The following is a 22,055-nucleotide window of genomic DNA, read 5'->3' on the forward strand; positions in this document are numbered from 1 at the left end:
AACAGTAGTCAAATTAAGTAATCAGAAGTCATGAAGGGGACATCACACAGCTTACCTACCACTGCCAGCTTCTACTGTTTCGATCAGTATAGAATCCAATGAATAATGCTCACCCACATTTATTAAACTAATAACAGATTAAATATACTTCAAGGGGAATTATAGCAATAGTAATATGCTACAACTGTAGTTGCTATGCTATACTACTGCTATCGTAGAGATTATGGATTGATGGAACTTGCTTCCAGCCCATAATATATCATAAATACTTTTAAAAATAAAAACTAGTAAAGTATCATATTTATATTATACAATATATAATAGTATAGCATAGCAAGCGGATGGAAAGGGAGAAGAAAAGAGAATGGTGAGAATGACCATGGAAGGATGAGCTAGAAAGCATAGGACTGAAAGAAAAGTGACAGAGATGGCAAATGAACCCACCCAATTGAGGCCTCAGGACTTGGAGAAAGGTGGGTGGTATATTAGAGGAAGACTGTAGAAAAGATAAGTGAGACATGAATTTCGAAAAAGACAAGTTAATGATGAGTTATGGAAATTCAAGGCAAGGTAATAATGTAATCTGCCTCCCTCCAACACCCAAGATGTGAGATGGAATGCTTTTTTAAAATTTATTTATTTTTTTGTTGTTGTTGAGGTATAGGTGTTTTACAATGTTGTGTTAGTTTCTACTGTACAGCAAAGTGAAGTAGAGTTCCCTGTGCTATACAGCAGGTTCTTATTAGTTATCTATTTTATGCACATCAGTGTATACATGTCAATCCCAATCGCCCAATTCATCCCACCACCACCACCACCCCCTACAACCCCTTGGTGTCCATACGTTTGTTCTCTAAATCTGTGTCTCTATTTCTGCCTTGCAAACTGGTTAATCTGTACCATTTTTCTAGATTCCACATGTATGTGGTAATATACGATATTTATTTTTCTCTTTCTGACTTACTAGAGACTGTCATACAGAGTGAGATTGAACGTTCATAAGTGAAGATCATAAACGGAGATTGAAACTTCAGGGAGGTTATAAAAGGTGCCTCCAGAAGTTTGTGCTTTTAAGAAATGAATAACCACTTATCTTTCTTGTACATTAATTTCAAGTTTCACTGTCTCTCAAACTCCCTATGAGAGTTTGAGAAGTGTCACTGTCTTTGATTTAGCTTTACTTTTACATACATATGTACAAGTGACCCTTGAACAACATAGGTTTGAACCTTGTTGGTCCATTTATATGCGGAATTCTTTTTCAATAAATATGCTGGAACATTTTTTGGAGATTTGCGATAATTTGAAAAAAACTCCCAGACCAACCACATAGCCTAGAAATATTGAAAAAAAAATTAAATTAGGTATATCATGAATGCATAAAATATATAGAGATACTAGTCTATTTTATCATTTAATACCATAAGATACACACAAATCTATTAAAAAGTTAAAACTGATCAAAACCTATGCACACACAGACTGTTCACGGCACTGTTCACAGTCAAGAGAAATGTATACAAACAGGATTAAATGCAGGATTAAATCATAACTGAAAAAATTAACTGTAGTCCATATTGTACTACTGTAGTAATTTCATAGCCACCTCCTGTTACTATTTCAGTGAGCTCAAGTGTTACAAGTATCCGCTTAAATGCCAAGTGAGGCTAATCAACTCCTCGTGAGCAGTTCATTTCTCCAGTAAACTGCACTTTGCAGTAAAAAGTGATCTCTTGCAGCTCTCGCGCATTTTGCGTTGTTTACTGCAATACCATAAACCTGAAATAACACCAGGGGACCCAGACGAGTGCCCCTAGTGATGCTAGAAGTGCTCCCAAGAAGCAGAGAAAATCCTGACATGACAAAAAAAAAAAAAGTTTAATTACTTGATATGTACCATAGCTTAAGTTCTTCAGCTGTGGTTGCCCTCCATCTCAAGATAAGTAAATCCAGCGTAAAGACCATTGTAAAGAAGAAAAGGAGATTCATGAAGCCATCGCTGCAGTTACACCAGCAGGCTCGAAACCTTGCTCTTTTTCAGAAATACCTTTTTATCTCACGTGGAAAATCCAGCTTTGATGTGGGTTCAGGATTACTACAAGAAAGGCATACATGTAGATTCTAATATGATTTGAGAAAAAGTGAAGTCATTAAATGACAACTTAAAGCAAAAGGAAGGTGAAGGAGCTAAAGCTGGAGAAATTAATGTTGGCAAAGATGGTCTGATAATTTAAGAAAGAGGTTTGGCTTAAAAAATGTCATGATAACAGGAGAAGCAGCTTCACACACCAAGAGGCAGCAGATGTGTTCCCAGACACCATTAAGAAAATCATTGGGGAGAAAGAATATCTGCTGAACAGGTTTTTACTGCAGACGAAACTGCCCTATTCTGGAAAAACAAATGTCACCAAGGACATTTGTTAATAAGGAAGAGAAGCTAGCAGCAGGATTTAAGGCAGGAAGGGACAGTCTAATACTACCGTTTTGTGCAAATGCAGTCAGGTTTATGATCCAGATCGCCCTTATATATAAAGCTGCTAACCCCAAGCCTTGAAGGGAAAGGATAAACACCAGCTGCCAGTCTTCTGATTGTACAAAAAGAAGGCCTGACAATGAGAACACTTTTTCTGGATTGGTTCTACTGAGGCTTTGTCCCTGAAGTCAGGAAGTACCTTGTTAGTAAGGGAATGCCTTTTAGAGTCCTTCTGATATTGGACTACGACCCTGGCTACCCAGAACCCCATGAGTTCAACACTGAAGGCACTGTAAAGTGGTCTACTTGTTCCCAAACACAACATCTCTAATTCAGTCTCCAGAACGGGGAGCGGGGGGGTCATACGGCCCTTTAAGGCTCATAATATATGGTACTCTATGGAAAGGATTGTCAATGCTATGGAAGAGAACCTCAATAGAGAACATCATGAATGTCTGAAAGGATTATGCCATTGAAAATGCCATCACTGGTATAGAAAAAACCCTGAAAGCCATCAAGCCAGAAACAATAAATGCCTGCTGGGGAAACTTGTGTCCAGATGTTGTGCATGACGTCACAGGATTTACGACAGAGCCAATCAAGAAAATCATGAAAGAGATGGTGGATACGGCAAAGAGAGGTGAGGGCGAAGGGTTTCAAGATAGAGATCTTGGAGAAATTCAAGAGCTAACAGACACCACATCAGAAAAATTAACAGGGGACAAACTGATGGAGATGAGTGCATCTGAACCAGTGCCAGACAACGAGGAAGAAGACATAGAAGAAGGAGCGCCAGGAAACAAAATGACATTAGGCAGTCTGGCAGAAGGTTCTGATTATTCAAAACTGCTTTTGATCTCTTTTAAGACATGGACCCTTCTATGATATGGGCGCTGAAACTAAAGCAAACGATGGAAAGATTGGTACCATATAGAAACATTTTTAGAAAAACGAAAAAGCAAAAAAAGTCAGACAGAAATTGTGCTGTATTTCCATAACGTTACACTGAGTGTGCCTGCCTCTCCTGCTTCCCCTTCCACCTCCACCATCGCTTCCACCTCTGCCGCCTGGTGAGACAGCAAGACCAACCCCTCCTCTTCTCCCTTGTCCTCAGCCTACTCATTGTAAAGAGGCCGAGGATGAAGAATTTTATGACGATCCACTTCCACTAAATGAAGAGTAATCATCATGACAGACAGTTAATAACCTTAGCTGTTGTGTCTGTGTGTTGAATGTCTTCGTGTGAAAATCTAATAACTGTATGGCAAGAACTGTATGACACATTTCTGTCCCATAATCACCATTGCCTACGTTTTTGTCTTGTAGAACATCGTGTGCAAAGACTTGTATTGAAGTGAACAGCTTATCCTTACGTGTGCATAAGGTGAGCGATATATCATAAAAATTAATAATGTGTTAGTTTTCTTACTGTTTTATAACTTTGCTTTCAAAGAATTACATTACTGTACAGTACGCCCCTCTCTATTAACTGGAGAAACTGCATATCAGCCTATCGTCACAGGTAAGTGTTTGTTTGTTTGTTTGTTTTAATGTGACTGTGTCTCCAATACTGTATTAAGAATATGACTGTAGTACTGTGTGTCATAAAAATTTTACAATGACTCATTCATCAGTGTATAGGTTAGGCTACTGTGAAGCAACCATATCGATGACACTTAGGCTACCATAAAGCAATCACATCGCTGCTTTGTTATCAGTACATGAATCGTTATGTCTGTAAATAAATATGAATTTATTTTTCACATTATCTTTTCATTTTTGATGTCTAGTGTTAGTAACGTGTATCACATCTACAGTGTTTTATACCATGTACGACAATACTGACATAGGTACTGACAGACAATTCACCTTATAAACAGATGACAAACTTATGGTATTGATAAATACAGTACAGTACTGTAAATGTACTTCCTCTTACTTATGACTTTCATAATAACATTTTCTTTTCTCTAGCTTACTTTATTGTAAGAATACGGTATATAATACATCAACATGCAAAATTCGTGGTAACCATTTACGTTATCATTAAGGCTCCCAGTCAACAGCAGCCTATTGGCAGTTAAGTTTTTAAGGTGTCAAAAGTTACTCAGATTTTTGACTTCATGGGGGGTCGGCACCCCTGACCCCCCGCACTGTTCAAGGGTCAACTATACTATGTTTACATGCACACGCATGTGTGCCCTTAAACACATATACTATGAGCAACCATGAAAAACACTAACATTTTTTTCACTTTATTTTTCTTTTCCATTATGGTTTATTACAGGATATTGAATATAGATCCCTGTGCTATACAATAGGATCTTGTTGTTTATCCATACTATATATAATAGTTTGCATCTGCTAGTCCCAAACTCCAAATCCATCCCTCCCCGCCCCCTCTCCCCCTTGGCAACCACAAGTCTGTTCTCTATCACTAAAGTTTTTGAGACTTGTAAATTCCTCATTCATTCAATTTATATGTGCCATGATCCCTCTCTAGTCACGCTCTTCTCTACAACATTGAGCTGAGTATCTCACATTATGAGATGAAACAACACATACATTTTTGGATAAAACACCCAGTTTCCCCCCAATTCAGTTTCTCAACATTCAGATTTCCTTGGAACCAAATAAAACGGGTTACACTCATTGAATGTTTGCTCTGTGGTAGGTAATGTGCCGAGTTTTAATGCACTGACTCATTTAACCCTTCTAATCAAATTATGAAGTTATTATTCTCCCCATTTTATATAAAAGGTAACTGAGGCTCACAAAGACTAAATAAACTACCCCAGGTCACATGCATAGTAGGAAGTGGAGATAGAATTTAAGCTCAGGTCCCTTCTCCCTCCAAATTCAGAATGCTCTAGCCATTATGCCCAGAGGGGTGGTCACCTGCATGCTGCCATCAGAGTGGCCTCCAATCCATGGTTCCAACACTTGATTCATTCTAACCACATTCTAGCAAATCATGTTGCTTCTCCTTAGGTGACATACACATAAGTCAGTACTTATCTTCATGACAATCTCATCATTTAAAATATAGCTTGTGCTGTTTCAGAAGCCTTTCCACATAAGTGTGTGTAGATTGTTTAATATAAAAGTAACCAGTGGATTTATCCTGATGAACATATCATTTCTCCAGTGCTCCTTTTATATAAGATGTTGTCTAAAATGAGCAAGTAGTTTTGGGAGCTTGGATTTCAGTTTCGCAATATAACTGTTCACTTTTCCTTCAGTCTTTTACCTGACTTGGGCTATTTCCTTTGCATCCTTCCTGTGGAATGACTTTTAGAGAATCATGGCCTCATAGCACATGACACATTAATGCTTCAAAATAAACCAGATCCCTAAAGCACAATTTATTTAGCTTCTTTCACTCCTCCTTCTAACAAAGAGGAATTACTGCAACTTATCAGGTAAAATACTATATACAATTAATCAGGGAATAGAGATAATCTTCATAAACTCTAACAGATGATGGATGATTCCTGGTCTGCGTCCTGCCAAATTTATAAACTCCTGCTTTAGAGCTGTGCAGTGCTGAAAGGTGTACATGCCAGCTGGTGCTCAGCTGCAAAGCCCGTCACCAGCTCCACAGGCAGCAGAACTCAAATACTGACATCCCTCATTTGCCATCACGGTAAATATCCAGGAATAGTTCTGCTTGGGAAAAGAACATGTTGTGTTGACAACTGAACAGGGTCCAAAGTGATCACATATTAGGAAGATCCTTGGAAAATTCATAATATTATTTATTTATAAACTGAAGCAGGATTTTTCTAAAGGTTTCTTTTAATTAAAACACAAAAGTTAGTTACGCAGAGCAATTTATGAGTAAAAATGGCATTCCTAAATTATTATGTTCCATGAATTTTATTTTGGTAGGTGGTGGGGAAAGACATGAGGCCAAAAGAGTGCAGAGATCCTGAGCAGGTGGAAGAGACGTGGGTTCCGGCTGGCCAAACCACTTGCGAGCTGTGTGACGTGGTACCAATCACATAGGGTGGTGGTGAAAGCAAAGGAGATAGTAATGCATTTAACAGGCCACTCAGAAAAGTGCCAGGCACATAGCAAGAGCTCAAAAATGGTACTTACTTACTTATTTGCTTGTTTGTTTGTTTTTACCAGGGTTGGAGGTGGGGAAGAGAGAGAAAAATAGGTAGATAGGTAGGTAGGTGTGGTCATGGCAGGTCATGATTTTACACCACTGGCGCTTATATTTCCAGTTCTCAGCTCACTATGTTTCAGGCCACTGCAGTACCACTTTGTGCAAACACTGACCTTCTGCATGTCTGGAAATTTCTGCCTTTGTCATTTCCCCTTTTGGGGGAAATAGTGCATTAAATTTCTCCGCTACAGGACATGGATGATAGTTTTCAGAGCTAAGTGCTACTTTTATATATATTTTTTTACATTATATCATTTAATCCATCCGGTAACTCCAGGAAGGAAATGGATTATAACCATGTTTAGATGTGAAAAGAGGCTCAGAGGTTAAATGAGTAGCTTAAGGTACATCTAGGCACAGGACTTCCTCCTAACCTCTAGTTTGGTGCTCCTTCAGCTGGATTACTGCCCTACAGAACGTGTTCTGAGCAACCCTCAGGACTCAGGAAACCTTTCTGGGGTGACTGAGAACCATGGGGGAAGGGATTGTCTACGTGAGGGAAATGGGATGTCTCCAGTCCCCCAACTTCTACATTTCACCTAGAGCAGATCTGCCCTTATATGTTTTATATAAAGATACTCAGCGTGATATACTACGAACACAAAAGATCCTCTGGTTAAAAGAACAGAAAAATCACTATGTTATACAAAACTTTTACACTCTGAAAGTGCACATGGTGGAAACAAGACTGATCCGAGAAATTAAAAGGACTGAAGACATTAAGAATTTCAAGATTAGATAAATTTTACGTAGTACAGGGGTCTTTTTTTTCCTCAGCAGAAATAATGGCCCTGGTCACTTTCGCTATTGGCAAAGTCCTTCTGAATTGTCAACTGATCACCAGAAAGACCTCATTTCAGTCGGTCCTCAAGGTCATTACTTAGACACTTGGGAATGGAGGAATTAAACATGGTTGCAAAGGATTCTTAACTGTAAAACATCTCAGGACCTTTAAGATGATAACATATACTGAATGGCCATAAAATTCAAGTATTCCTCAAATTTATTTGGCCACGGTTCTTTTTTTTTTTCCACAAAGACTATCAATTAACATACCTTGGAACTCGCTTTCCCAAGAAAAATGTTGGGGAAATGCTCTTTTCTAGCGGTTCCCAAAGCATGGTCCATCAGCTTTATTGAAAATTTATTCCAAAGGTGAAATCTCAGGCCCTGCCTCAGACCTACAGAATCAGAAACTCTGGGTTTTACAATCCCTGAGGGTCAGGGACTCACATTCAAGCTCAAGAAGCCTTTCTCCAGGCAGCAGTCTCCTAAACGGTCTTCTTCCTCTAAACTCCTTTCTCCACGCAGCAGCCGATCTTAAACCACCAGGTCCCCATTCAACCTAAACCCTACAACAACTTCCACTGCACCTAGAATAAATTCCAAATGCCTTACGGCAGACACTGGACCTGATGCGGCCCCCTGCCTGTCTCTCTGTTTTTGCCTTGTGTTACCTTGCGTTACTCTCCTTTGTTTACAACCTTCCAGCCACACTGCTCCTTTATATTCCCGGAACACTGGACGATTGCTCCTGCCCAGAGCCCTTCTACGTCCTCTGCCTGGAACGGTCCCCTCCACACTCCTCTCCCCCCTAATCTGCACAGCTAGCTCCTTCTTGTAATTCAGGTGTCAGCATCAATGTCATCTCTCCCCAGTCACCCACCCAGTCACTCTGCGTCTGACCTAGTTTTATTGTCTTCAGAGCAGTTACCATAATCTGAAGTTACCTTGTTTGCCTGTAAGCTCCATGAGAGCAGGAAGCATGTGTACCTGTGCTAAGTAAATATCTGTTGGATGAACACAGTTGTCCTTGGGGCTCTAGTTTATTTATGGTGTGTGTGTGGTGAAGCTGCAACTACCCAATACCCTCTCTGTCCCCTTCAAATGACCCCTGAGCTACATGTGGTCCCCAGCTTCGCAAGATGGGCCTCATATAACAACATCCTTTATTTAGTCACTTCTTAACATGCCAAAATATTAATGTCTTACTAGCTAAAAGGCAACACCAATTTCCTTATTGACATTAAGAAAAAAGTCAATGATCAAATTACTTTAAATAATAATTCAATAAACATGGTCATCTAAATTGTTTTTCATGCAACTCAATAAAGGAATTTTCATTTTGATTAGAAAAAAATAGAGCTTAAAAATATTTTCCCTTTAATTTCTTTTAATTTCCTGGAGGAAACCATTATTCAACATGGTCAACTCCAGCAGGCCCCCTTCCGGTAGCAGAGAATAGTATTAAGGACAAAGCTTTGTTATGAGAATGACCTGGTTTCCAATACTCGTACCAGCATTTATCACTTTTCAACCTTGGTCAAGTTTCTTAAACTCCAATAACCCAGGTTTCCTCATCCACAGAACGTGGATCACAATACGTTACAGTAGAGTAATTATAAGAGTTAAGTTGGATAACATTTGTGAAAGTGACTAATCACAGTTACACTTTTTGTGAGCGTTAGTTCACGCCAAGTGTTCTGCTAAGCTATTAAACATGGTAGTCTCTTTACTTCTCCTTCACTACAGATAGTATTATTCCCATGTTACAGAAATGGAGACGGAAGAATTAAGTAATTTGCCCAAGGTCAGAAGACTGTAAGCGTCCGCACTGGGTTTTCAAAGTTAGGTTTCTCTGACTCGAAGGCTCTTGTCCTTCTCCCCCATCCCTACTGCTTGTGAAATGCCAAACACGGGTGCTACCACATGGTAGGTGTTCTAGAAATGTAGGCTTATCTTCCCCACACCCTGCCAACAGTGCCTCTGATCCTATTCCGATTCTGCACCACCATGAGGTACTGGTATCTGTCTACCACACTCTATTTCACTGAACATTTCTTAAGTTTTCCCTTTTGATGGAAAACTATCCCAATTGTCTACAAGAAGATACTTAGAATCATTCCAACTTAAAGGAGAACTCTCACAACTGCCTTCACAGTACCTCAGTAATTGCCCTTATTCCTTTCAGGAAATGTCACTTGTATATTGTGTTCATGTTAGCTTAATCGTCTACGCCATGTGATGTTCTATAAGCAGAAACGACATGGGCTTTGAGGTCAAAGAGTCCAGGGCCCCAAGAGTCATCACTACCACTGACTAGCTGTGTGACTGCACACATCTTATTCCCTCTCTGAGCACGTTTCCTCACGTACAGATTGGGGAGAAGAACCCACCCCTTAAAATTGTTGTGACGCTTAATGCTGGCACATCGTGGGCATTAAATAAACATTAGTTTCCTTCTTCCCCTCACTTTTCCCACCGTTTCTGCAAGCTCGGCTGTGTTAAGCCTCTGTAGGCATAGAGAATGTCTCTCTTTTCTATGCGAACAAAGCTTTTTGACAGTACTTGAAAATAACGGAACTTGTTTGTGAGATGAATGCTGCATGACCAGGTGGCCATCCTGGGAGGTGATGCACCACTGCTGAGGGAAGTAGGAGACCTTTGCTTTTGGAATTGCTCTTAGAGCCAGTTTATCAGTCACTCAAGAAAAGCAGCTTCATTATTTGATGTTGTTTTTTGATGGTTTACCACCCCTCTGTTTCTTTACTGGTACCCCTTCATATCCCAAATAGAAGGCCGTGCTCAGTTCTGGGATGGTAGAAACTTTAAGATATTTTTGACGAAAAGGGAAAAAAAAATGTGTATATATATATATATATGACAGGGAAGTAATACCCCTACTAGCAATTTGGTAAGATTTATCATGCATTTTATTTTTTTAGGTTACTTTTTTTTTTTGGCTGCATTGGATCTTTGTTGCTGTGCACAGGCTTTTCTCTAGTTGCGGCAAGTGGGAGCTACTCTTGCAGTGCGCAGTTTCTCATTGCGGTGGCTTCTCTTGTTGCAGAGCACAGGCTCTAGGCGTATTTGACCATGCTCTTTATTTATCATCTCGGGTTCAAATCAAATCATCCTTTTACTTCTAAATATCCCAATTACCACAAAAGGATGAAGATTTGAAGTCAGGAAATATTTTAAAAATCTAAAGGTAATTCCGAAAGATGAGTCCCACCACTGATCTGGCATCATGGAAGCAACATGGATACTTAGGTATAGCCTCCAATGGTGACTATTTTGAAGGGAACTTTTATTTGGATTTGTGTGTTCAAGTTAGGCTGTTTATTTTAAACATTTATCTAATATGAAAATTTGCACAAAAATACTGTAATCAGTTCAATAGGATTACTGTGTATTCCACATAAGCCAAAATTATTTCAGAAGAAAATGCTTTAGATTATTATCTGGAAACTTTTTAGACTGTATGCTCTATCAGTAATAGAATTTTGAGTGTGTGCCACCAATTTATGTAGTTAATTTATTTATAAATTATATACATATTCTTTAAGTTATAATCATTTACATGTACTGAAACAGATAAGGATAGAAATTGCAGGGTATAAATGTGTTATTTTCTCTCCTTATCTCAGTGAAGCACCTTGTGTATATCTGGCACATACGCATACATCCTGCTTTGGAGATCACTGTTTTAGATGATGATGATTGTGATAAAGGAGCTAAGACTCCTTTTTCTGAATGGTCACTAAATAAAATTGTTACCTTTCATATGTTTAGCAACTTTCATTACTTATACTAAGAATCACATGCAATGCAAATTCACCAAGAGCGCAACTTAGGAGGAAATGCTTGAGTGCAATTAGCTCATCACAACTAGTCTAGAAGATGTTAAAAACTGCATGTTGAGCTAACGTGAGGCCCTATGAAATAATGTGACACTATAAAGATGAAGGGAGACACTTCTGTAAGTGTCACATGAAAAGGAACCAAAGTCAGATACAACTTTGAATACAGTAATTGAAGGCAGGCCAACATGTTGTGAATTGACTCTGGTTAGACTGTGAGTCCTACAGAATCAAAGACGCAAATGGCCTCTACAACTGTGTTTCTAGCTGAAAAACCTGTTGCAGGTGCATCACTCTTTGAATCAGACTCACACACGTGTATAACGACACTGTTACAAGAAGCAAACTGACTATGAAAATAATGGCAAGAGACAAAGGAAAGTAATGAGAACATCTGCCTCTGGATTTGTACGTGTGACGGGGTATTAGTCCCAGTCTCTATAATATGCTTCCTCAAAGTTACCCAAAAATACTTATATTTATAAATGCAAAGGATCTGTCAGACAAAAGATTACTTCCTTATTTCAAATGGCATTCTATAGCAACATTTGGTGCGACAAATTAATCCAAACAATTTCTTAAGGTTCCCCTATTAGACAATAATATATGTATTATAATGTTTAAAGTCCATTTCAATTTACAAAAACATTTTCTAAAATAATTATGTGAGGGTAATAAGCTTGGTTTTTCATGTAGAAAATTCAAAGTTATTATGAAGAAAGGAAAAAGAATATGATTTCTAATTAAGTTCTGTAAAATTTGCCAGTTCACATTAAAGAACAATGAGCCACTGGAAATAAATAATTAAGAGCAGACTTGACAGACTGCAATAAAAACACTACAAGGTATTTTTAAATGGCTTTTGATTTTATTTAAAATAAAATTCTAACAAGGTGTCTTGGGGTAAAATTTCTTGATTTCTTACCTTGCCATACTTCTGGGCATAAGATCCCGTGAGCAGTGAGTGGAAAACAATGATGGTTTCATCCAAGTCCCACACAAACACACGCTGGAGAAAAAAGATAAATATCGAAGAATCATCAAGTTCTAAGGAAACAGAAATCTCTTTACAAGTAGAAGACCTCTCACTTTATTTTTGGATATAATCTTGATACTATTATATGGAAATCTATGCTACTCCATTAATTTTTCCTCCAAATCTGTCAAATCTAACCCCTGTAAAACCTGAGGAACAAGAGTGACAAAAATAATAAGGCTTAAAAATGTGATGTCCTAATCTGAATGCATTCATTCAAATATGTACTTGCAGTTAATACCCAAAAGGCACGTTTGGACTTTATCATAGAAGTGTGCTCTTATAAAATTTTATGTCTCATGAATTCATGAAGTTTTGTAATCCATGCAAAGAATTATATTTTAAAAAATATTTTAAAGAATCAATGAACAATCCCTAAATAGAAATTGTGACGTGTGGACCCTTGGGTCAGATTAAGTCATAAGATGGGTTGTTTGGCCTGCACAGTGTTTTGAACGGTTTCAAATTACTGAAATTAGAAGATTTCACACAAAGTTCAGGGTTTTGACTGCAGTAGACAAACTTCCAGTTTGTGGCAATGGTGGCTGACAGTCCATGTGGCAATGATGCAGGGGTCCCTTTAGACTGGGCCAGTGCTCCCCACTCTTCTCAGTCTGTTGGCCCCGTAGCCCAGTTCACTCATTCATATCACCTGCTGGGTTCTTGAAGGCATTTGAATCTACTACTGTTGTTCGCATCAAGGAAATGATCTCTTACGAAGAGATAACAAGGGCTATTACTTGACTTTACTAAATCTGGAGATTTAGCTTTTTTTCACAGTTAAAATATGCAGCTGTGTAAGAAGTAACACATTACGGTTAAGAATAGTTTCTTCTGATGTTTCATAATAAAAACAACCTGCTTAGTATGGAGAGATCTCAAAAGATCTGTCCCAACTGGAAACAATGACACACGGAAATTTTTACAGGTTTACAGGTATACAAATTTTAACATATGTATCAAATGATTGGAAGTTTTCTTATTTTCTGATGACACCTTTTTTTCTCCATACAGATTAATTTTACCTTTTAATATTTATTGACTCATGTAAACATCTTTCATGACCCTAGTACTCCCAGAAAGAGTGCTTCTCAGATAAATACTCCACAAACAATGGCTTTATTTTTCAAATTTCTGCTTGTGCCTTCTGGATCAAAAGATGCAACTATCTCAGGCCTAGAATTTATAGAGCATTATGATTTTTAAGTTATTGTTATTGTTTTTAGTTTTGCCATTATAATGGACGAAATCTCCAATTTCAGAGCTGTGAAATGCCTACTTCATAGTAGGTCCACTCATTTCATGATATATCTTTTTCTTTTAAGTCTGAAACTTTACAGAACTGTACGGTATAGAACATATCATTCAGTAAAATGAAACATCACATTACACCTTTTAAGGAGAAGTCAGCATACCTCCAGGTCACTGTCCGGAGGCGGGGAAGGATTACTTTTCCGGCCTCTTCCTCGGGACTTTGACCCAGAACTCCTGCACGTTCTCTCATCAAGATCTTTGATGGGTGTGGAGGGGCTCTGCACAGTATCAAACTCTCCTGTAAATAACATGAATACTGTCAAGGACAGCACTTCATTTTTAGATCAGGTATGAGTCTTCATGATTAATGATTTTAACAAATCCTACAACAGAAAATTCCTTATGACAAGAAAGATTTATAATCACAAATATACAAAATTCGAATTCAGCCAAAATTTTGCAGGTCACACAGCTTTCTCCTAGTTTCGATCTATGTGATCTATTAAACCTGAAGACGTTTTGTACTCCAGATGCCCTCAACTTCCCATCTCTATCCCCACCTATGTATTTATCTAAATTTAGATCTGTTGTCACCTCCTTATGTCTGAGGATGAGATCCCATCCCTCCCCCTGCAAATATGACTTCCGTGCCTCACCTATTAGAGAATAATCACGCTCCACTTCTCAAACTCTCTCTTACCTTCCCTTCAACCTCTCCCATTTCTGGGGGCGGGGGGCACACAGACAAGTTGAGAAGTCCTTCCCTTTGACCTTGCATTTCTATCTAGAAGCTATCTGTTTGCTACGTTTTCTTTTTAAAGGACCCGTCTTAAAAGAACAGCGTGTACCAGTGCTGTCCAACAGAAATACGAAGTGAGCCACGAATGTAACCACGCATACATATAATTTTAAATGTTCTAGAAGCTGCATTAAAAAAGGTAAAAAGAAACATGTAAAATTAATTTCATTCCTATATGCTAATTACTCTAATATATCCAAAACATTATCATTTCAGCATATAATAAATATAAAAATGACATGTTTTACATAATCTCGTTTTCATGCTAAGTCTTCAAAATCCTGTGTGTATATGACACTTAGAGCTGACTTCAATCTGTACTAGCCACACGTGCCTATTAAGCCCTTGTAATGGGGCTAGTACAGACTGAAGTCAGCAGCTACAGTACTGGACGGCACATTTGTCTCCTTTGATCATTTTCCCCACTCCACACCATGTGGGCAATCTAACCCTCTCATAGGTCAGTCACTTTCTACGTGATGACCCATACATCATACCAAGTCAAATCATAAGTTTCAGACTTTATGTTTAATTGGGTTCTGCATGTCCCACAGATACCCAAAAGTCCGACACGTCTAAAGCTAGTGATGCAGGATCTTATGAGGTGGAGAGTACAGAGCAGTGGCAAGTCTGTAGGAGAGGGTGTTAAGATAAATCCACCAAGGCGACAGTGAGGTGCAGTAAAACTTCACAAGTAACAAGAGTTGGACTTACTATATGACCTCAAGCATTTTACTCAGTCTCTCTGAATCTCAGTTTCTTTGTATACTAAAGCCTGGTTAATAGCAGCTATCTTTTTGTATTACTGAGATAAATCTGATTTATGTTTAATTGAAATCATATGCATAATGTTAAAATGTCTAGGAGAGTCCAATGGCAAACTATATTAAAGTTACACAATTTTTAAAAGTAAAGATGTTATGACTCTCATGCTTTATCATAAAAATTAAAGTAAAATAATTATGAGGACAGCCAAGCAGTTATTAATCTAAATAAACACATCTGAACAAACTAGATCACACTTAGGTAACATTTTTTCTGAGATGTTTTAGGTAAACAGTGTTTACATAGCTAACCTCTAATAATTTCTAACGGTCAAATGTTTTCTTTGGGAAACATCTGTGCATGTCAGGACAGCATCAAAAAAATGTCTGTGTTCCAAATATTATTTGCTCTTAAAACATTGCTAGCACAGTTCATTGCATGGGTTTCTGCTATCGAATGCATGAGAGTAGAAAGCATAATAAAAGGATCTTTAGTTACGATGCTGAATATAGCCCTATGTCATAGTAAATCAGGTTTCAGCTTACGTGTATAGGCGTTAGATGGGGATTTGGGTATTTAAACACACATCTACTTTTTAAAAATATCACACAAAATGTTTTCTGTTTTCAATTATTTTTATAAAACAGAATTTTTCTAAGGTTACTAGGTCCTGCCAATCAAATGTTCTTTTTCAGATAAAAGATTGATTCAAATTAACACACATTTATTAAGCTTATAAGATTTTTTTGGTCGACATTCCCTAAGACCTATCTTTCTATCCATGATAGATCAATTTTCAGGAGTTAACTTTCATCAGGCAGCTTTGTTCTTGCCACAGTGCAAGAGGTGAATAGACAAAATCTTGCAAAATCCCAAAGTTACTGTGCTCAGTAATGGGTGGTTGACTGTTGACTGCATCCATAAAGACGGGGTTTGGCAGGAACAACTCAGCTACTCGAATGAATTGGAAGTCAGCAGCTATCACAACGAGGGAGTGAAAAGAGTAGAAGGAGGAAGGGAAAAGACTGGTCATAGGAAGTGTCTGGGTCTCAATAAGCTTATTGGAATATGTGTTTGGCTAGAGTCACTGCTCATTATGTCTGAGATCCACCCACATTGTAGCTTGGAGCAGTTGTTTGAGTTTTCCTTGATATGGCTGGAACTTCATGACATATGTATACTATGCTTTATACATTCTGTTGATGAACATTTGGATTATTTGTAGTTTTAGGCAACTATGAATAAAGCTGTTATAAACATTCTTGTTTATATCTGTGGGCATAAGCTCTCCTTCCTAGCATATCCCTATATGTATATACTAAGCATATGCCTATATGTATACACCTGGCAGAGGGAGTGCTGGGTCAAATGGAAGGCATATGTTTACCTTCAGTAGACACTGAACACTCTTTTCCAAAGCTGTTGTATTAATTTACTCTCTTACTAGCAATGAGAGTTCTAGTTGCTCTACATCCTCACCAATACTTGGTATTGCTAGCCTTTTTTATATTAGCGATTGTAGGGGTTGGTAGTATCTTATTGTAGTTTTAATTAGCATTTTCTTGATGAGTAATGATGTAGAATACTTTGTTTCTTACTCACTTGGTATCTACTTTTTATGAAGTAACTTTAAATCTTTGACTAATTTTAAAAAATTGGGTTATCTTTTTCTTAATGATTTGTCAGAGCTCTTTACTGTGAAACGTTCTTTACACACACACACACACACACACACACACACATATATATATATGACTTAAACTTCACTTCTACCCAGTGAATTTGTTCCTTTATTAGCCTCTTTTAATAATGGGAGAACTGGAGACATGGGGGACTCAATTAACTAACCAAGATGAAATAGCCTGTATGTGAAATGTTGATATGGTTCCAGAACTCCCACTTTAACCACTAGGTAATACTTCCTCTCCCAAATAGCACCAGTCTGTCCAGGTTACAAAAAGGTCAAATGTATATCTGTTTCTACTAATCAAAAGAGTTACACAGACTTTACACAATTTCTGTGAGAGTGAGGGCCAAGGAATTCATCTGAAGAACATCAGAGTAAAAGAGCAGGTCCTTAAGAGGCCATGTGCTGTATTTGGGCTCCTACAGCCACCACCCAGATGGAAATGAACTGACCTCCATATCTTGTGAAGGTTCTAGCCTTTCTTCTGATAAAGGGCAAAATCAGGAACTTGAGCTCAACTGGTCATTAAACATTTGTTGACATTTGTTTTTAAAAGGAGAAAGCTGTTAATTCCAGTGCCTCTGTCAATTTCACTCAGGTAACTGCACTAGGGTACAGTAATGGTGCAGGTAGGGAAAATGCAAATTGGCAGAGAAGTTACATGTGGTCAGTCCTTTCCGTTTAAGTCCTCTTGTTCCTTCAATGAAATGAATTAGTACTTTGCTTTCCTTCCTGTCCTTATGTGAAATGCCATGAGGCCTAGAAAGTCTACTGAGTTCTGCCTAAGAAACTGGCTTCTTTTCAAAGAGTGATCTTACCATATCCTTTACTTTTCTGCAACACTTGTAAAGTTTAATTAGCTAATGTATCTGAGATGTTTGCCAAGGTCTCAGACTACAGAATGCTGTTACAAATTGCTAGTTATATTTAATTTTAAAGATGTTTAAAATTTTAAAAAGGAGCTATAAAAATATCACTAAGCTTAATGTGCTATCAGTCATCAAACACTCGGAATGCGAATCAAAAATATAATATACCTAAGATAACCTTTATGTTAAAGGCAAAGAAAGATCTTTTCAAAGATAATGAACTAAAATATCTGTTGTTAATCAGCATGGTGATGTTTCTTTAAATACACTGTCAAATTACCTAATAAGGTAAAATAAATGACTGAATGCTATTTGTAATTTCCAAATAACATCAGTCATTACCCATTGCCCTAGGCTTTTTCCTGGGCTAACACTATACATGACTGAATAATTATCTTTTAATCAGTACCGTAATGAATAACTGCACCTTCTAAGTTTTGGATATTTAGAATCAACTTTATTTCATTAGGTTTATCGCTAAATCAGAGCAACCAGCTGTCTCTTATAGAACATAAAGTATGTTTCCATTTTAAACACGGGAGAAGTCAACAGTGAATGATTTATGACAAACTGTGGATTTAACTGTTAGGTCTCTGCTTTAAGTCCAAACGCAGAGCCAGTCAGTGGAAAATACTCTTTATACCCTTAAACAAAATACCTCAAATTTCATCAATAATAAAGAAAAATCCCATAGTTATGAACGTGTTTACTTTTTGGATGCATGCCAGACCTGCAAAGGCAAAATCAAACTTAAAACTATCTTGACTGAAGGTCTGAGGTCACAGAGTTCCTTAAAGATCTAGACACGTGTATCGTTATGATTTTGGTTGAGAGAACGATATGGGTACAAGTAGAAATAATTTCTTCTTTAAATTCAATGGAAAGTCTCGTAAGATCTGACAATTATGTCAAACTGTATTCGTTGGTATTAGCAACCAGTGGAAAGCTGAAGAAATTGCAGCATTCTGATACTGAATATGAGAATGTCACATATGAATGTGTTACATTCAAAGTCACATACTCAGAATATCTACATGTCTGCGTTTAGTATTTTTAATGTAAATAAAATAGCTATTCTGAAATTTATTATTCTTTAGCTAATAGAGAGTACCCATCTGTGTCTTTCGTGCATAGAAACTCTCGTGGTCATACTGAAATTAGATTAAAACCAATCTTCCACCCAAAGTTCTATGCAGCATAAACCATTTTGGGGTATTTGAATGGTTTTCATTCCTGGTAGCTCAATTCTAGTAAATTCCAAAACACTTTGCCAGTCCTGTCACTCGGTCTCTGATATCTCGATGATCAAATATTTAGTCTGTGGTTTTGCTTCTGAACACAGTCATTCTACTTTGTTTTCCCCGTGCATTCACCAGTGAGAAACACCTTTCGCAGTGTGACGAGAACATCAAATATCTCCCCACCTAAAGTGCTTCCACCACTTGTAAGCAAGGATTCTGAAATCACTCATTCTTTAAATTAAGATTCTTAATGAAATGTAAGTGTTTACTCAAAGAGGATCAGGACAGAATTGGAACATGGGATTTAGGCTGGGCGGAAGTTAAGGCAGGTAGTGTGCCAAGGGGTGTAAAATTTAAGGGCTGTGAGAATGAACGCCCCCTTACATTCTGCACCCCAGGCAACTCTTGCCTTCCCTTCATCCTGGCCCTACATAAGATATGGCTGCTAAGAGACGGGGAGGTTAGGTGGAACGACTAAAAAGAGGGAATGAGGACTAGAGGTTCAAAGGGGCTATGTGTTTACAGGAGGGAGGGTCTAAAAAGAAGATAAGGGGAAAGAAACTGGTAGTAGGGGCATCAAAGTCTAGTACACCTATTAACAATTTTCCCTTCGGTCCATAGTTAGATTAGAGACAATATTTTGAGATTCTTTTTTTTAAATATTCTCTTCCATTATGGTTTATCACAGGATATTGAATATAGTTCCCTGTGCTATACAGTAGGACCTTGTTGTTTATTCACCCCATATATAACAGTGAACCAAAAAGAAAGAATGTTGCCATTTCATGAATATAATTGCATTTTCTCTGTCGCTTAAAGTATGTTTCATTGTCGGGCTTCCCTGGTGGCGCAGTGGTTGAGAGTCCGCCTGCCGATGTCGGGGACGCAGGTTCGTGCCCCGGTCCGGGAGGATCCCACGTGCCGCAGAGCAGCTGGACCCGTGAGCCATGGCCGCTGAGCCTGCGCGTCTGGAGTCTGTGCTCCACAACAGGAGAGGCCACAACAGTGAGGGGCCCGCGTATCGCAAAAGTATGTTTCATTGCCACTTCTTCATGTTCAAATTAGTTTTCTCGTTAATATTCCCCACGTTATCTAGCATTTTCCTTTTCTCAACATTCATACTATTTTAATTATTTGCTTGATCTTGTCTTGCTTGTTAAATGGAAGCTAAATGAAGCTAAATGTATGCAGAGAGCATATTCACTGCTGAAATACCAGCAGCGCCTGGTACCTAACAGGCACTCAATGAATAATTGTTTAATGGGCTTTTTGTCTTCTTGGAACCACTGGTCCAGTTAGAAAGAATTTACAGTATTGTGACCACGTGTCCCTATTTTCTTGCCCTTCCAAGCAGGACAAAAAAGAAGCAGAGATGAGTTTGGATCTTGCAAATAACTGGAAGTCAGAAAAATATTCTTGAACATACTAAATGGTATTTACAAAAATACCACTCTTAACTTTGATTTTCTTATTGAGTTTTGATAGTTCTTTATATATTCTGGATACAAGTGCTTTATCAGATATGTGTTTTGCAAGTATTTTTTCCCAATCTGCGGCGTGTCTTTCTACTCTTGTGATGGTGTCTTTTCAAGAGCAGAAGTTCTTTGTTTTATGAAGTCTAATTTAGCTTTTCTTTTCTTTTATGGATTGTGTTTTTAGCGTGATATCTATTAAATTTTTATGTAACCCAAGGCCACAAAGAGTTTCTCCATGTTTTCTTCTAGAAGTTTTAGTTTTAACATGTTTTGTATATGGTATGAGTTACAAGTCAAGGTTCTGTTTTATGTTTTGTTTTGTTTTGTTTTGCATATGGGTGTCAGTGTTCCAGCACCATTTTCTGAAAAACTATTCATTCTCTCTAATTGCCTTTGCACCTTTGTCAAAAACCAAACTTTTAGTATATGTTGTATCATTGTATATGTTGTATATATTATATACAACATATACAAAATATATCCAGAAATATATATACTTCTGGACTCTTTATTCTATTCCATTGCTCTATGTATCTAATATTTTTTCCAATACCAAACATTCTTGATTATTATATCTTATAAATTTTGAAATCAGGCAATGTGAGTCTTCAAACTTTGTTCTTATTTTTCAAAATTATTCAGCTATTCTAGTTCCTTTGTCTTTCCTTGTAATTTTAGAATCATCTTGATAATTCCTCCGAAAGATCCTGCTGGAATTTTGATTGGGGTTACAATGAATCTCTATTAAACTTGCTTTTCACTTCAAGTTCTTCAGCTGTGTTAAATATGTGTCAGCAAATACAATTCTAATAAGAATACAGACAAGCTTCTGGCAATGAAGACTATGATGGATTTTAAATATGTGTTGATCAGACAAAGATATTAAACTACCTACCAATGATTCTAAAAATCCTAGGAATGTGGGAAATGTTCACTGGCTGGGGCTACTGATGACTCGTAAGGTGAAAAAGTTATACAGTTTCTCAAGCATAAAGGAAATATTATCAGTTTTACCCAAAGAAGATAATATTACAACTTTTCTATGTTGTCAAGATCTCCATGAAATAATTAGTCTGGTAAAAGATCCACTTACCTTTTATCTCCATATTCATATGTATTCTGTCATTTGATATTAAAATCTCCTAACTATCCCACACCTAAAAGAAAGGTTTCTGGAATGCCAGAAAAGCCTCACCTAAATCAGTGGTACTAGCACAGATTAAACATCAGCATAATTATCTGGAAGCTTTCAGCCTTGTTTTTAAAATGCCCATTTTCTCCATATTATTAGATACAGCAAAACATATAAAAAGTATTTCACCTGGATGAAGATCTGTACCTGGTTGGCTAGTCAGTCCTGTGAGAGATTCCTGCAACTGGTAGGTTGAGGTCGAGGAGGACGTGCCATCAGCTGTGTTATTTGATGTCATATATGCTCCATATGTTGACGCAGAGTAATACTGTGCATACTGGTTTTGGCCAAAGGCTGTGTAGGATGGATAATCCTGAAATAATAATTGACATGTGTGTGTGTTTGAAAGACAGATTACCCTCTAGTATACTCCAAAGAAAAGCAATCACAATGGCAATGGAAAGATTAGTATCTGGCTCCACTGGTTCTGGAGTCCCCAGCTTTGAG

At 37.7% G+C, this 22,055-nt stretch overlaps 1 protein-coding gene across 1 annotated transcript in view; it reads right to left on the reverse strand.

Moving 5' to 3' along the window:
* The window catches only part of EYA4 (EYA transcriptional coactivator and phosphatase 4), a 229,912-nt gene that overhangs the window by 25,928 nt on the left and 181,929 nt on the right, over positions 1 to 22,055 (reverse strand). Inside the window, exons 10-12 of the mRNA XM_024759051.1 lie at positions 21,756 to 21,921; positions 13,742 to 13,878; positions 12,216 to 12,299 (exon numbers count right to left, since the gene is read on the reverse strand). Coding sequence (XP_024614819.1) covers positions 12,216 to 12,299; positions 13,742 to 13,878; positions 21,756 to 21,921 — 387 coding nt within the window. The remainder of the gene's footprint in view (positions 1 to 12,215; positions 12,300 to 13,741; positions 13,879 to 21,755; positions 21,922 to 22,055) is intronic.

The sequence above is a fragment of the Neophocaena asiaeorientalis genome, unplaced genomic scaffold (genome assembly GCF_003031525.2).
Source record: "Neophocaena asiaeorientalis asiaeorientalis breed wild unplaced genomic scaffold, Neophocaena_asiaeorientalis_V1.1 scaffold5, whole genome shotgun sequence".
In the NCBI taxonomy this organism is placed as follows: Eukaryota; Metazoa; Chordata; class Mammalia; order Artiodactyla; family Phocoenidae; genus Neophocaena; species Neophocaena asiaeorientalis.